At 41.3% G+C, this 15,081-nt stretch overlaps 1 protein-coding gene across 1 annotated transcript; it reads left to right on the top strand.

Annotated features, from left to right (window-relative positions):
- Positions 1-4,802: 4,802 nt before the first annotated feature.
- On the top strand, positions 4,803-10,783 carry irx4a (iroquois homeobox 4a). Its single transcript, XM_070912529.1, has 5 exons — positions 4,803-4,847; positions 5,729-5,980; positions 6,938-7,044; positions 8,842-9,152; positions 10,065-10,783. The coding sequence occupies exons 1-5, from the start codon at positions 4,803-4,805 to the stop codon at positions 10,781-10,783; spliced, it is 1,434 nt and encodes a 477-aa protein (XP_070768630.1).
- Positions 10,784-15,081: the final 4,298 nt, after the last annotated feature.

Here is a 15,081-nt window from a genome sequence, read left to right as displayed (position 1 = left end):
TTAAACATTTGCAGTTTAATACATCTGACAGAAGAGAAGAGAGGGTTAACAACTGACAGGATGAGAAATAAAGATACAAATAGATACAAAACAGAGACAAGTCCATTTTGAAGGAGTTCATCTTTCACCTGATGCTAACCCACATTGGGGAGTTTGAACACGGCAGAGGTCAACATCAGCACTGTCACCGAACCGCACTTGATTGAGGCAAGTTCCCCGTCTCAGTGCTCAATCAACCCTCAGTGCTGTCCAAAAATTCAGAGCACAATTCACACATTCTGCCTGCGATCTGAATCTGTGAAAATAAACTTCACACTCAAACCTACCTCAGGCAAAAATTTAGTTCAGGCAACGACAGTGAAATAATGCTGAGAGTGAAATTATACTGGTTTTGAGGAGTTCTTTGATGAACTTACAATTAATAATAAGAAAGATTGTATATTCTGCAAGTCATCCATGTGCCACTGAAGAGTCCAATCTCTTTGGCCAAGAACTTTTCCCTACTTCTATTATTATTAAGAGTTCATTATTAAGAGTGTATTTTGTTTTATAAAAATACACTAGTTTTGGACCGTTGGTTTGGATTTTTTTGACAATTCTGAAATGCCCAAGCAATCAATCAGGGTTCTGTCAGCATCCCTACATGGTTGAGCATGGTTGGTTCATACTTTGACTCAAAAGTTGCTCATATTCCCAAAAATGTATCATGCTGACCAAGATCACACAAACTGCTTTCCAACAGTTCCCTTACTAAGACTAAATTAGATGACTGTCATGTGATCCCAGTCGCAGCTGTAGTCTGCAACTCCGCCACATCACTGTATAAACTAAATACTACTATCCACTACTTTATGTTAGGATCACTAACTCTGTTCTGTTGTGACAAAAGTTATATTCTGTATGTAGCGTATGAAATCTTTACTGGTTACATAAGATGAACTGACAAGTTACAAATGTTTATTGTAAAAAAAAAAGAAAAAAGGGATTAAACTCTCAGGAAGTTATTTTTCTAATCCTGTAGATTCAAACTGTAGATTTCAGTGGTCACTCAGTTGTTGAAGAGATAGGCAGACTACTTACTTGTAAATCAAGCAAATGTCAATCAAAAGCTTCACAAAATTGTCAACTGTCTTTACAATCTACACACACAGTTCATGTGCTTTATTTAAACTTAAGTGCAACCGGGCTGTGTTCTGAAGTGGGCACAATACTCCATAATACATACAGCCATTGTCAATGAATAATCTGATCTCAAAGCAGCCTGATAAACAATGTTTTTCAACATAAAACACAAAAACATCCCTCAATATTTAACATCAGCCATCACTGTCACAAAAGATGGAGCTTGGTGCTTCATCGACACACATGACCTTCATTTTGTAGCCTGTTTCACTTTAAACTCAGCTGACTAAGATTTAGAGAAAAGGAGGTGTTTCACCCTCCTCTCTTCACCACTCTCTCTCTCTCGCTCTGTTTCTCTCACACACACACACACACACACACACATAGATGCACTCACACACTCCCCTCCTTGTGGCTCATTAATCAACGACAGATTATCAGGGAAGTGACACCTTCATGATTACAACGTTTCTGGGGGAACTTTTTAATATGAGTTTAGTTGGAAAAGAGATGCAAATTAACGGGCTTACTTCAAAGTGCAACACAGTTATTATTCAGATTACAGTCGCTTGAGGATGATGTGGCAAAATCTCAAACTTGAATACATGACTAAAAACACATAACTGAGTGAACATAAAACCTTGAGCATGTTACAGACTTGCTGGTACAAAAGAAGATCTTTCTGGTTGTGTAGAGGACTGCAAAGTTGAATGGTGAAACAGTTACAATTGTCCCATTAGTGAGTCTAATTCGTGTGAAGCAGTTGATTTATGCTGCTCATCAACATGATGGATGCTCCTAGACTAGATCACTGCTGAACACTGCTATCTGTCCTCATCAATACAGTAAAATCTCTCATTAATCTAGATCAATAATAAGTGATAATATCTGACTGGATTATCATGTTTAATTTCATGCCAAAAAAAGGAAAGAAAGAAAATGCAATCAGGCCACAAGCACAGTCCCTTTGTCCTGAACTGGAATAGCATCTCATCCCCCACTTGCTCTACTTTAAACGCAGAGCATCCCTGCGTCCTGCACATCTGTCCAAGAAGAAAAAATAAATAAAATAAAAAGAAGCTCCTCTTTTAATCTTTAAACGCTAAACAAGCATGAACTCCTGCCGTCGCCTTCATTTTCCGTCTAAAAGCATATACTGGTGCACCTAAATATTTTATTATAGGCGCCCGATAACACTGGGTAACGCAGTGGATAATGAAAAGGTATACAGCGGAGTGTGTGTGTGTGTGTGTGTGGGGGGGGGGTAGTTTAGTGAATGTGTCTATCAGATTTTCCCACTGTCTCCGGCCTAATTCTATACATGCACAGGGGTAGAGGTGCACGCAAATGGCACTGGAGAAAAGTAGCTGAGTGGCCCTGATTATAGAATATATCTCACTTATGTGTGTGAGAGCTCGCGTGCGTGTGTCAGGTGCGCTCCTACCTTCCCCAAAATCAACGTGTCAACACTTTTTCTTCTCTTTCGTCCACTGGGTGTGATGTTGAAGATAAATTGGGTCCCGCCCTGCCTTAATGCACTGCGTGTCACATTAACCCCAATGAATTTAAAAGAGAAAAAGTCTAAATTAATAAGACAAAGCGTGTGTCTGCGTGTGTGTGTGTGTGTGTGTGTGTGTGTGTATGGTTGAGCGGTTCAGACCGGTTGTTAATGTTAAGGTGGCATTAGAGTTAATGCAAATTAAAAAGCGCTGGCTGATCCCTTTTGACCCCCCCTGTTCACAGCGTTAATGCGGCCATTTGCTTGGAGGTACTAACCCCCTATAATTCAATTTGTCAAAATAAGTGAGAGAACACACACACACACACACACACACACACACACACACACCACCGCGCAATCCTCCCCAAAATAAATCGGTAGAAAAAGCAAGACAAAAGTAACTTAACCGACGCACAAGCCGAGCCTCTCTCTCGTCTTTACAGCTGTTTATTACTTCTTTCATCTGTAAATGAAAGCGAGCAATTATTGAAAGGTGCCGGTATCATATTATTATGTTGGCCCCGGTCCCCTAGATAGTCATCAATCACTCTCAATCGACCTGTCACCGGCAGGCAGAGATCCAGCTGGAGAGGAGAGAAGAGGAGGAGGAGGAGGAGGAGGAAGGGGGAGGAGGAGTACATCATCATTAATTTGAGGAGTGACCCCCGGGGCTATCCACATGTCTCAACCCGGGATTCTCCAAGCAAGGCAGCGCGCTGTGGCGAGCGAGTTTTTTGGGGCTTTTGGCTGTTTGGTTATACGTTATACTGCAGTTTCACGATTTCACCTGACCAAAACACACGTGAGGGGGAGAGAGAGGGAGGGAGAGGTCCATGCTTACATGGATAGATAGATAGATAGATAGATAGACACACATATAGATAGATAGATAGATAGATAGATAGACACACATATAGATAGATAGATAGATAGATAGACACACATATAGATAGATAGATAGATAGATAGACACACATATAGATAGATAGATAGACACACAGATAGATAGATAGATAGATAGATAGACACACAGATAGATAGATAGATAGATAGATAGATAGATAGATAGATAGACACACATATAGATAGATAGATAGATAGATCTTAGGCAGAAGAAAGATGGTTTCAAACTTAACAATTAAATTAATTTCTGATCACATTTCAGGATTTGCACCAAGACGTGTGTGAAGTTCACGTGGAGATGTGCAAAGTTCATTCAAACTACATCCTATTAAGCACTTTTGGGGAAATTACAACACTCTAGGGACTCGTTGCTCCAAGTGGAATTGGAGCATAATATGAAACCAAAAGCGAATCTGTTTTAAGTAGGTAATTATCAAAAACATAACAAAAAGAAACAATTATTAATATTCTAAATGCATTTATTTTGTCAGTGCATTTGTTCAATCTTCTGGCGGGCTGCAATGTGTTTCTCTGCTCAGTATGAAAATATTCTTTACTAATTGATTTAAAATCAATTAGTTCCCCGTGTGATTAGCATCAGTGCGGAGGAATGATAAGAATGTGCTTAATTAGGCCTAATGCATTTAAACTAATACATACGTTTGCATATCCAACACACTGATTGGTCTAATTGATTGATTGGGTCTGCCAATTAATCTCCAGGACATCTTTAAAAAAAAAAAAAAAAAACAGTACTCTCTCCCGTGTTCCCTCTCAAATATTGTCTTTGTTGGATTGTTCTTTCTGTTTTTTGTCGTCATCCTGAGAAAGAAAAATGCATATTAAAGTTACAGTCTGGTCATCTTTAGAGTGGGAAACTTCTGACGTCAGAGTCACAGCCGTTTAAAACAACCTGCCTCTGCTGCTGACGTCTTTTATACTACTTTTTTATAAGGCAAAAATATGTATCTGACAACAAAGTGATTATTCCAGGCAAAGGAAGCCCGTATCACCTTAATCCATTTATTTATTACTAAAGAAAGAAAGGAGGGAGCTAGAAGATTTTCTTCCTTTATTATTTTTTTTCCCCCGTTGAAAGGCGTTTGAGTGGGGGGCATTTTACACAAATTAAACATGCTACTCTGCTTCGCCCTATAAGCATCCTAGGAGCCTGAGCTTACCAATCAATTGGTACAGTCAAACAGAGCCGCAGCCCTCGTTAGAGTGGAGACCTTCAGTCTCGCTTTATTTCTGGATATTGGGGGACCTCTCTACCATGTCATATCCACAATTTGGATATCCCTATTCGTCTGCTCCACAAGTAAGTTCATACAACTGCCTTTGTTCATTGAATGGGTTGTTTTGGTTTTTGATTTTGCAGCGATTGATTGCCTCATCGATTTAAGCGTGATCCTTTTACGCATTTTTGGCCAAGAATCAGGGAAGCTGTCACACTTCTTCCGAGGCATCGGAAAGGTTTTGCGTTACAGCCAGTGATACCTGTGTTCCTGCAGCGTTAGAAAAAAAAAAAAGGTAAGAAGAGGGTAACCAAAAACCAGCGAGACCCCCGACCTCCCGTTCACTGATTTCTGCAAGATACTAGCCGCTCTGTAATGTCAGCCATATGTTTATCTGCGCTGGAACACGCATGCCAACTTGTTCTGCACACGCTGAGTGTGTTCTGCGCCGTAACCCAGCTGCTGTTTTGTTTTGGCTTTGAGCCATAAAAAAAATCATTTGGGCATTACTTCGGTTGTTACGGGGCGATGTTGGGAAAACATGTTGTATCTGTTTGTAACACGTATGTTTCATTTGGATCACAGCTAACAGACGGCTCGTTTCGGACACGTTTCACGCGCACATTACCACAGGAATATGGCACATCATTCATCATCTAATATCAGTCTTTACCAGTCACTTGATGTCGTATAGAGTTTCTTCTTCACAGAAGTCATTTCCATTTTTTTTTTGTCAAAAACTTACTTAAACCCTAATTCATTTGAGTGAAACAGGACTGGAAACAGGTAGAATCTTGTTCGTTTCACTCAGACGATTTGTTTTCACCTTTAAAAAATAAAAGTTAGAAACTAACTCCGAGATCAAAGGGCTTAAGATTAACATCAGACTTTGTTTCAAAGAAGAATCAAATGAAGCATACCAAGAACTTTTTAAAAGATAAATTCTCTCCCGGTCTCCACCCAGTTCCTGATGACAACCAACTCTCTGACCACTTGCTGCGAGTCCACCGGCAGATCCATAGCCGACTCCGGAGTAGCGGCGTCCGGGCAGACCCCAGTCTACTGCCCCGTGTACGAGAGCCGGCTGCTGGCCACGGCGAGGCATGAGCTCAGCTCAGCCGCCGCGCTGGGCGTGTATGGGAGCCCCTACACCGGCGGACAAGGCTATGGGAATTACGTTACATACGGCACGGACGCCTCTGCTTTCTACTCGCTGGTAAGCCCTTCATCTGATCCCTGTTGGCATTGATTAATGGAGCCGCAGGGTGGTGAGACTTGAGCCAGGCGCACCTCTCTTCTTCTTTATGCTCTGCACCGCAAAATACCTGCCTTTTACTGTGCGTGATTTCTCATCACACCATCCTTCTAAAGTAATCTTTAGTAATTGAAAAATACTTTTCAGCAAGACGAGATAGGCTGACTTTCTTGAGTCAGAGTTTTCCTGGAGACAAATATTTTTTTTTGTATGAAACAAACAAGTTAAATCATTCAATTCGTATTGAGACAAGCTGGTTAACACTGAAAACGAGTTGATTTTTGAAAGGATGTCGTCTTTGAAGACATTTTATACAATTATTAAAAATTTTATTAAAGATGATCTCTTTCATAAGAGATCCCAACAGCAACACATGGGCCTGTGAGGTCCAGTTGGTTTAGTGTTGAAATACGTTTAGTGTTAGAATTTATGGTACAATTGTAGTGAAGAATATTTAGAATAGATATATGTATGTTTTTCTAATTGATTTGAATTTACTTGAATGGCCAGATACCTGCAAGGAACACGCTTATCAATGCACTATAGTTCCAATTGTTTCTCAGAAGTTTGATTTTGTCAAAACTCATTTTCAAAGTGTTAGTTTAAAAAAGTTTTGTTGTTTGTTGTGATGTCTCAATGTAAACGCATCCCATGGACAATTTCTCATTGTAGAATATGGTATGTCTTTCTGTTTAATTTTGCAGCAGGATGTTTTAAATTGTGATTTACTGCACAATCAGCCATTACCCGCCTCAGTAGCCCTAATGAATTGCATAACCAAGCACCTTTTAAATACAGCCAATACAAATCTGTTTTATGTATATAATTTCTCAGCGTCAAGTGAGTCATTAAATGTACCAAAATTTCTTTGCTTTTTGCGCCGCTCTTTCAAACTCTTGTCTTTATGTTTGATTGCAGGGCACATTTGATACTAAAGATGCCACAGCTTCTGCGCATGCGGGAATAACCCAGGCAACAGCATACTATCCCTATGATCCTACCTTGGGACAGTATCAGTATGACAGGTATGTTGTTTCTATGAAGATGTGACTCCTGTTGATTTTTCTAATGTAAGAAGCTTGCAAACACCAGAGCACTTTGACATGTGTAGTTTAATACAATGTGGCACAGGGTGGAAAAGTGATGTGTCCAGTTAGAATTACATCAGACCTCATCTAGTTTAAGTCGACTGTCACACAGGTTTGCAGGCTCATGTCAGATTCTTTAAGCAGCTAAAACAGGGTGTGATCAAGATTTAGGCAAACAGTAACTCTCAGAGTACTGTGCATGAGTGTAGGGTGAGTTTTCCCAGCATTAAATCAATTATTCCCGAGAGGTCAAGGCCATTCTCATCACGTCTAGCAACACCGGGTGATCACCTTCGTCTCATGACACATTTCTTTCCTGATGAGGTGATGCGCTTCAGAAGACTCATGCCCCTTTCAGAAAAACATGAGGCCTCTTCACAGTGTTGTGAAGAGCATGCCTGCCATATTGAAAGGTCTTCCCAATAATGAGATGACATCCAAATGAAGTCTGTGATGTGTTGAAAATGTAGGGCGGGAATGAGAACTGTTCCTGATTGTCTTAACTGTGATCAATCACGCTCTTTGAATGGAACCAGCAACTTTTAAAGAAGCCAGCACTAACAGAACGGCATGGGATAGCAACAAAAACACACTTTTGATAGTGGTGTGTGTTGATTTGTATTGATCAGCAAAGTGTCATATTGATTAGCCTTATAGCGAAAGAAGAGTTCACATAACCTAAACCCAGAGAGTTGGCTTCTTTTACCAATCACTCTAAATTCAGAGTGAAGTACAAAAGGTGTCAGCAGGAATGCTAATAAATGCACTTCCAGCAAAAGGCCCAAGTCCAAGGCAAAACAGAATTAGTGGCACTCAAAGAAGAAAAAGCAGGCCTATAGCAGCATCACTCTGTCTGCGCCCGTCTTTTACCTGAGGGCTCATCATTACACTCAATAAAGCAATTTTACAGTCTATTTTATCTGTGAGGGAACAACGCGGGGCATGGAAAGGTGCAGCACTCCTCTCTCCTTTTGATTCCCTTTGCAGTGCTTGACCCGCACTAAGCAATACCGAGCCATAAAGGCCTCATAAAAGCCTCCCTGGAGAGGATTTTTACAGCTGACTGCTGACTGAAAATCAACACTGTGCATTTTAAATGTAGGTGTATGGTTGATGTTTGTGTTAGAGGAGATGGTAGGGAAGGAGTCTTACGCTGTGCTAAGAATAGCTTTAATAGGCAATAAAAATATATATGTATATCGTCCAAATATTACATTATTACTGGTGAAACATTGTTCATTGTAGAATAATTTGCATATTTTCAAAAGATACTAATAGCAGATTTACATTGGATACAAAGTCATCCCTGCCTTCCATCTTGTACAGTACTGTATGCTGCATGTGGTCCTAGCTGGTCCAATACTTATACAATAATATACAACAATGCTCTATATTATATTAATAGATATAGATAGATAGACAATATACTATATGGTGTGTGTTTAAAGGGTGGCGGTTTACTCCTTACCTGCCCCTCCCCTGTACTTTCTATGATGTCTCTTATGCGTTTGTGATGTCCACCTTTTTTCAAATTTTCAAATCTCTTCATAATTATAGCAGCACATGTGTTTTTGAGCGGGCTTATGAAGCATAATTTCAAGAAGATTCCAAGAAGCAGATGGCTCTGTCATGGAAACTGCCAGGGCAACAGATTCAAATTTGTCATGCAACAGGCATCCTGTATTATATTTACCCTCTCATTACCACTGTGGTTGTGTTTCCTCTCATTAACAGATATGGTTCCATGGATGGGGGAACGAGGCGGAAGAACGCCACGCGTGAGACAACCAGCACGCTGAAGGCCTGGCTGCAGGAGCACAGGAAGAACCCATATCCAACTAAAGGAGAGAAGATCATGCTGGCCATCATCACCAAGATGACCCTGACGCAGGTCTCCACATGGTTTGCCAATGCCAGGAGGAGGCTCAAGAAGGAGAACAAGATGACCTGGCCGCCCAGGAACAAGGGCTCAGAGGAGAAGAGATATGATGAGGACGAGGATGGTTCTCAGGAGGAGCAGATAAAAAGCGAAAGCAATGAGGATGGTTAGTGTCAAAGTGCCTTGTCGCTCTGCAGAAATAAAGAGAAAGTACAAAGCGTTATGCTGAATTGTTTGGCATTATATTACAGGTGTTTTAAAAAACTGTGTATTCATGACTTCTTCTCTTAAACTCACTGTGAACTGGGATGATGTCAAATAGAATAAGATTTAATGAAATCTACTAATCAGCATCAGGCATTTGATTCGCTAAAACCCTAACAGTCTCACATCTCATTTGATTTGATTTTTTAACGTACATTCTAACAAGAATATTAGTATTATAGTATAATAGTGATGCTGTTATTATTGTTAAAACCTTTATCATACTGATAATAAGAAACAAAATGAATACAAATTACAATTTGTTCAGTTTAGCATTTCATTCTTATAATATGCACTGTGCTAAAACCAATTTATTTAGTTGTATTTTAAAAAATCTAACTTGTCAACAGCATCAGCAGTTGTCATATGACTTTGGTCATCATCACAAAAGCTGTGGAATACCATCAGACAGGCCTCAGTCAGTTTCACACAGGGACACAGTAATGTAGAGGTTGTTTTTTTCCCCCAACCTTTTGAGCTGCTCATGATTTAATATTTCTGATCGGCCTAAATTCATTCATCATTAAGAATCAAAGTAGTTAATAAATGAAAGTACATCAAACTGATGTACCTAAACGATTTACAATATGTTGGATGAAAATTGATTTATGGTGAAAATTTGACTTATGGTGAAAATGATGGTCACTGGCTGGATATGTATTTACCACATTCATTCCTAAATCAGAGGTGAACAACTATAATTTTACAAGTGTGATTGCAAGTTAAATGCCTGTTGAGGGTGCCACTATCAGATCTGATGCCATGTCTGTCACTGACATGTCTGCTGTCTCCTCTCCCGCTCTCTTTCTCCCAGAGACCAGGAGTCGGGCTGATAAGGACCTCCAGCTGAGCGACTTGGACGATTTCGACACGCTGGAGTCTGAGAGCTCGGAGTGTGAGCTGAAGCACCGATACCACATGAACACACATATGACAACGACGGGCGACTGCCCCGCCGAGCACCTCATCAAGGACGCGTCTCTGAAGATCTCCATCCCCGTTTCTCTGGGAGGGGAGCAGGACTTGAGCAAAAGTTGCCTCAAAACAAACCCGGAGGATTTCCAGCCGGACAGCAGACAGCAGGTAAAGGCATGCTACAGCCAGCAGCAGCAGCAGCAGCAGCAAGGGCACCAGATATTAGACGGCAAACCTCGGATCTGGTCTTTGGCCCAAACTGCGACGTCCCTGAACCAGACTGAGTACCCGTCCTGCATGCTGAGGTGCCAGCCGCCGCCGTCCTCCCTCACCCCATCCCCCGCCGCTACCTCACCCGTGACCGGCCTAGACAACAGGCAGGACTCGCCGGTCACGACCCTGAGAAACTGGGTGGACGGGGTTTTCCACGACCCCTTGTTCAGGCACAGCACTTTGAGCCAGGCTCTGACCAACACCACCGTCTCTTGGACCACGAACACCAAAGGCGCCCATCTGGAGGCTGAGAGGAGCACGGCGGCCTTGCAGCAGCACCAAGACTCCCCCAAAGACAGTGACATGAGTTTCCCAAAAACTATCAACAAACTTTTTTGCTCCTAACAAAACCAAACGACCCTTTTATTGCGAGAAGAGAGAGACTTTTTGTGACTGATTGAAAGTCGGATGGAAAAGCCTACTTCGCCTCCATGATTCTGTTTTATTCCTTTTTAAAAAGCAATGGTAGCTATATACTGTTACATTGGCGTTACACAAGTGACATATCCGACTCGGTTTGGCTTATTTGCTTTAACGCACGTGCAAAACGTATCGAAATGTATAACTAAAAGTTTACATCTTGGGAAAAAAAAAGAATAGGCCTAAGGTTTACATGATTTTTTTCTTTTTAAATTTTTCTTTACTATGCGCATGCAAATGTAATTGAATATTATTTAGGTCTCAGCAGTTGAGTATCACGATTAAAAAGAAAAGAAAAAGTCTCACAAATGCACAGCTCTCTTCGGAAGTGGATGAGAGCGTCTCAACTTTGTTCACTGAAAATAAAAGCAGTCGGTTTCTGAAGGAGCGCTTGTGATGTTGGGTTCATAGTGAGAGTTGCTGTCCATGGTTCTGAAATACGGGGGACTGTGGATTTGTCCTGGGCCTTGCTGTTCTTCCCTGATCTGTTTTTGCATGTTTTTTTAATGTAAAACTACGTCCGATCCTTTACAACTAGGACACGTGGGGCCTACTACACGGCTGAGCAGAGAGGACCTTTTTAAACGCAATCTTCTGCTAAATAAAGCCGGTTTTTTCAATTCATTCTTAACCCATTAAAACAGGCACAATCTAACATCTCCCACCATGTGTTATTTTTTTCAGAAAACATCCGCTCTCATTTAGTGACAGCGAGAAAATGAGGCAGCTCAACCCTCAAGACAGAGCAATATCAGTATCTAAGATCTGCCTCATTAATTCCTTCTAAACAGGCTGTAATTGGGATGTTCGCAGTCATATTTCATGTCAGGCTATTGATTTCCCCTCTCTGCTCTCTGATAATATTATCGAAACATCTCAACATCGCCCATGATGCAGCTGTCAAAAGGGTAAGTTATTCGCCGTGCGTCCATTAATGGGTTCAAAACGGAGGCCCTGCGAAATCATTTTGAAGTGAGTGAGTTTTCGTTTTGACACTAACCCCTCAATTTCCCAGAGACGGGGCCTATACAGAAAACAGTCTGGATGCTGATGCCTCTTCTGAGAAGCGAAAGGGGCTTTACGAGAGAGGCACTCACGTCGTCTAAAAGTGAAAAGGGCAAAGGAACTCGAATTAGTTGTTGTAGATAAAAGGGCAAAAAGAAAGGAGTCAAGGGTACTTGACAGTAATGGCGAAAGTGGAGCTCTCGGGGGACTCTGTCTGTCCTGTGAGAGAGGGAGGGAGGGGGGGGGGCGGCTTCAGTGATGAATTTTAATGGGGGGAAAAAGCACCCCCCGCCCCTTGGAAGAAAGTGCTATGGTGGACAAAAGGGATTTTCTATAAATCGGAGTCAGGATGTATGTTTGTATTTGCTTTCTTAGCTCGGAAAAACCTTGCCTGCAGCATTTCTAAAGCAAAGTTGACATGACCGCAAAATAAATAGGAGGAAAGACATAAATACGGTCAAGGAATAGATGTCTGACAGGTGCAGTCAGGGGTAATAGCTACTTATTCTTTATAGGGGGTATTTTTATTCACATTTTCCTTCACGCAGGCATGTTTATTAGCCTACATGCGAAAGTGTGTATTTAATTTTTCATAGCCACTGATAGAAAAAATAGGCCAGGGTTTAAGTCCCCACAGATAAAACAATATAGCTCCGGCGTTTAATTAATTTAGCATGAAGACAGATTTTATTAGACCTCCGAACCAAGTGGCTTTTTTATCTGAGGGAAAGAGACATGAAGTAAGACAGAGAGGAGAGAGAGAGAGAGAGAGAGAGAGAGAGAGAGAGAGAGAGAGAGAGCCAGCTATAACTAAATCATTCAGCCGTGGCAAATACGAACACACAGAGGGAGCGGGATGGTAAATTAACAGGAGCTTTTTACATAGAGACCAAATAAAACTGTAATCAGCGACGCGTTACTTTTCATTAAGCGGGTCTGACAGCAGCATATTCAGCCACTCCGACACAGGAGCAGGGGTCCGGGCAGAAATAAACTGCTCTCAACCCGAGAGTCATAAGATAATTCCTTAAGCTCCATTAACAACTCTTAGCCGCAGGAAATGGGCTCCCCCTGAAAACATCTCCAAATCTAAAAGCTTTATCGACCTGGCAAACCTCAGCTGATGGCTTCTTTTTTTTTTTTCAACCCCCCCACCACCCCTCTCTTTCTCACTCTCTCCCTGTCCCCCCCTCCTTTTTTTCAACTTAAGGGACAGAAACGTCCAACTGAGGTAATAGACTTTGACACAACACATTAAATGGGAAATGAGAAAAGGGAGAAGAAAGGGCACTCTTAAACGCCTTTTAAACGTTACCAATTAGAGGTTTAAAACTTGAATAAGATGTAGGCCTTTGGCATATGCCTGACTGATGGGACATTTAACTGAATACCTTCCCCACTTGGTAAAAGCAGCACATCAGTGAGCGCAGTATGTAGTCCTGCCGGTGTGGTAGCTGAGTCAAAGGGATTCAAACACAGCTTTATCTCACTGTCTGGAAAGAAAAACATCCACCAGTCATGTGCAACATGATTGTCTCATGATACACTTTTTCAAATGGTATCCTAAAAGTTATTGAACCAATTGGTACTTCTTCCTTCCTTACCTTTCCATTAAACAAGCATCCTGTCAAACACACATGCTCTGTTTATAGTGGTGGAAGGCACACAGAAGCCGACTGAAACACAGAACAATCAGCAGCTTCCCCAGAGAGAGAGAGAGAGTCTGGGTCAGGTTAATACCACTGTGACCCTGAGCCATAAATATATTTACACATCATTACACATCAACGTACACACACACAGAATCACGTTCAAATGCTTGCAGGACACACACACATGCATCAGTCTTAATTGAATATTTAATCTATTCATTGACTAACATTAATATGGTGAGAATAGCGGTAATGTGATCAAAGCTTAAATGAAAATATGAAGCATGACCTCACACAAAGAGCAGTGTGGAGAGACCACACTCACACACACACACACACACACACACACAAAAGGCGCAATGCTGTTATGGCCTGAATGCCCCTTTCAAGAATCAATGCAATGGCCTTTTATTCCAATTAAAATGAAGCGCATTATTATTAGAAAATATAAATCCACAGCTACAATAAACAAAACAGCCTGTAGGTGTGTAAGCATATCATTTCAAAACATTAAATTACATCTAAATGTCAGTTGATGTGAATGCTTGGCATGGCTGATCTTAGCAAATGAATAATATTGATATAACACAGAATAATAGACCAAGTAGATCAGTGGTTCATAGAGTCAAATAGAGAAGAGACGACCAAAGTAGAGCACTTTACACACTTTAAAATAAAATTTTGGGATTTTGTGGCTGCAGTAAGTTCCATGTTTTTGATGCGTGAGAGTTGCATCATTCACCAGCCACCAGGTCGTCCCTCCACAGCTGTCAGCATGAGGTGTAGAATATTTAACCCTCTACTTTAAAATCTGAAGTGCCTCCTCTTATTCTTCCTCCGCTGTTTGGAGATATGGCCATGGTGTTTGTGTGTGTGTGTGTGTGAGATCATGTGTGAGTATTTGTGGCTGTGTTCAGAGCCCTGCTGCCAAAAGGACATGTCTAGGATGTGACTTTAGGCCCCAGTGACTGGCCTCTATCAGGCCTCTATCATCGCCTCCCTGGAGTGGTTCCACAGGTCAAGAGGTTTTAGTCTGAGGGGCATCGCTTTTCACCATCTCAGTCGTCTCAGTCTGACGCACTGAACTTTGAGGGTGTATGTTATAGATAGAAAAATGCTACCCATATCAAGTACTATTTTTCATATTAGACTTCCATGGATAAAAACACAATAAAATGTTATTTTATTGTGAAATGTTCCTTTGTTTAAAGGGTTCCATCTCTTCTCAAAATACTCACATTGAGAAATTTCCAAAATTAGTTTGGTTTGGTTTACTTGCTTCCCTTACTATGCTTACCAGTGGTTGTAGTCCCCCCCCCCCCGAAAAAAAAGTTCAGGATTGTAATCTCACACCCTCTTAAGGTCAGAGGAAAGGTCAAGAGGGTCTAATTATGGGTCATCACAACACACTTCAACTCTGTCGGACAACTTCGACTCAGTTAAGCTCACCACCAGATAACCACGATTCAATAAGCAAGGTGTCTGAGTTGTTCGCTCTGTGATCATTATGAGGCTAGATTGTGAATGTTTATGGTATAATCCCAGTATCTCCCAAGTTTATGAGAT

Source organism: Enoplosus armatus, chromosome 9, assembly GCF_043641665.1.
Source record: "Enoplosus armatus isolate fEnoArm2 chromosome 9, fEnoArm2.hap1, whole genome shotgun sequence".
NCBI classification, from domain to species: domain Eukaryota; kingdom Metazoa; phylum Chordata; class Actinopteri; order Centrarchiformes; family Enoplosidae; genus Enoplosus; species Enoplosus armatus.
The sequence above is the reverse complement of the archived record's forward strand: the minus strand, read 5'-3'. Positions and strand labels throughout refer to the sequence as shown.

What these genes read in the sequence shown, in the direction of transcription:
- irx4a (XM_070912529.1), top strand. Translation starts at nt 4,803, where the DNA reads ATGTCATATCCACAATTTGGATATCCCTATTCGTCTGCTCCACAA. An exon ending in CCTATTCGTCTGCTCCACAA is followed by an intron (nt 4,848 to 5,728) that starts GTAAGTTCATAC and finishes GTCTCCACCCAG; the next exon opens with TTCCTGATGACAACCAACTC. An exon ending in AAGCGAAAGCAATGAGGATG is followed by an intron (nt 9,153 to 10,064) that starts GTTAGTGTCAAA and finishes TCTTTCTCCCAG; the next exon opens with AGACCAGGAGTCGGGCTGAT.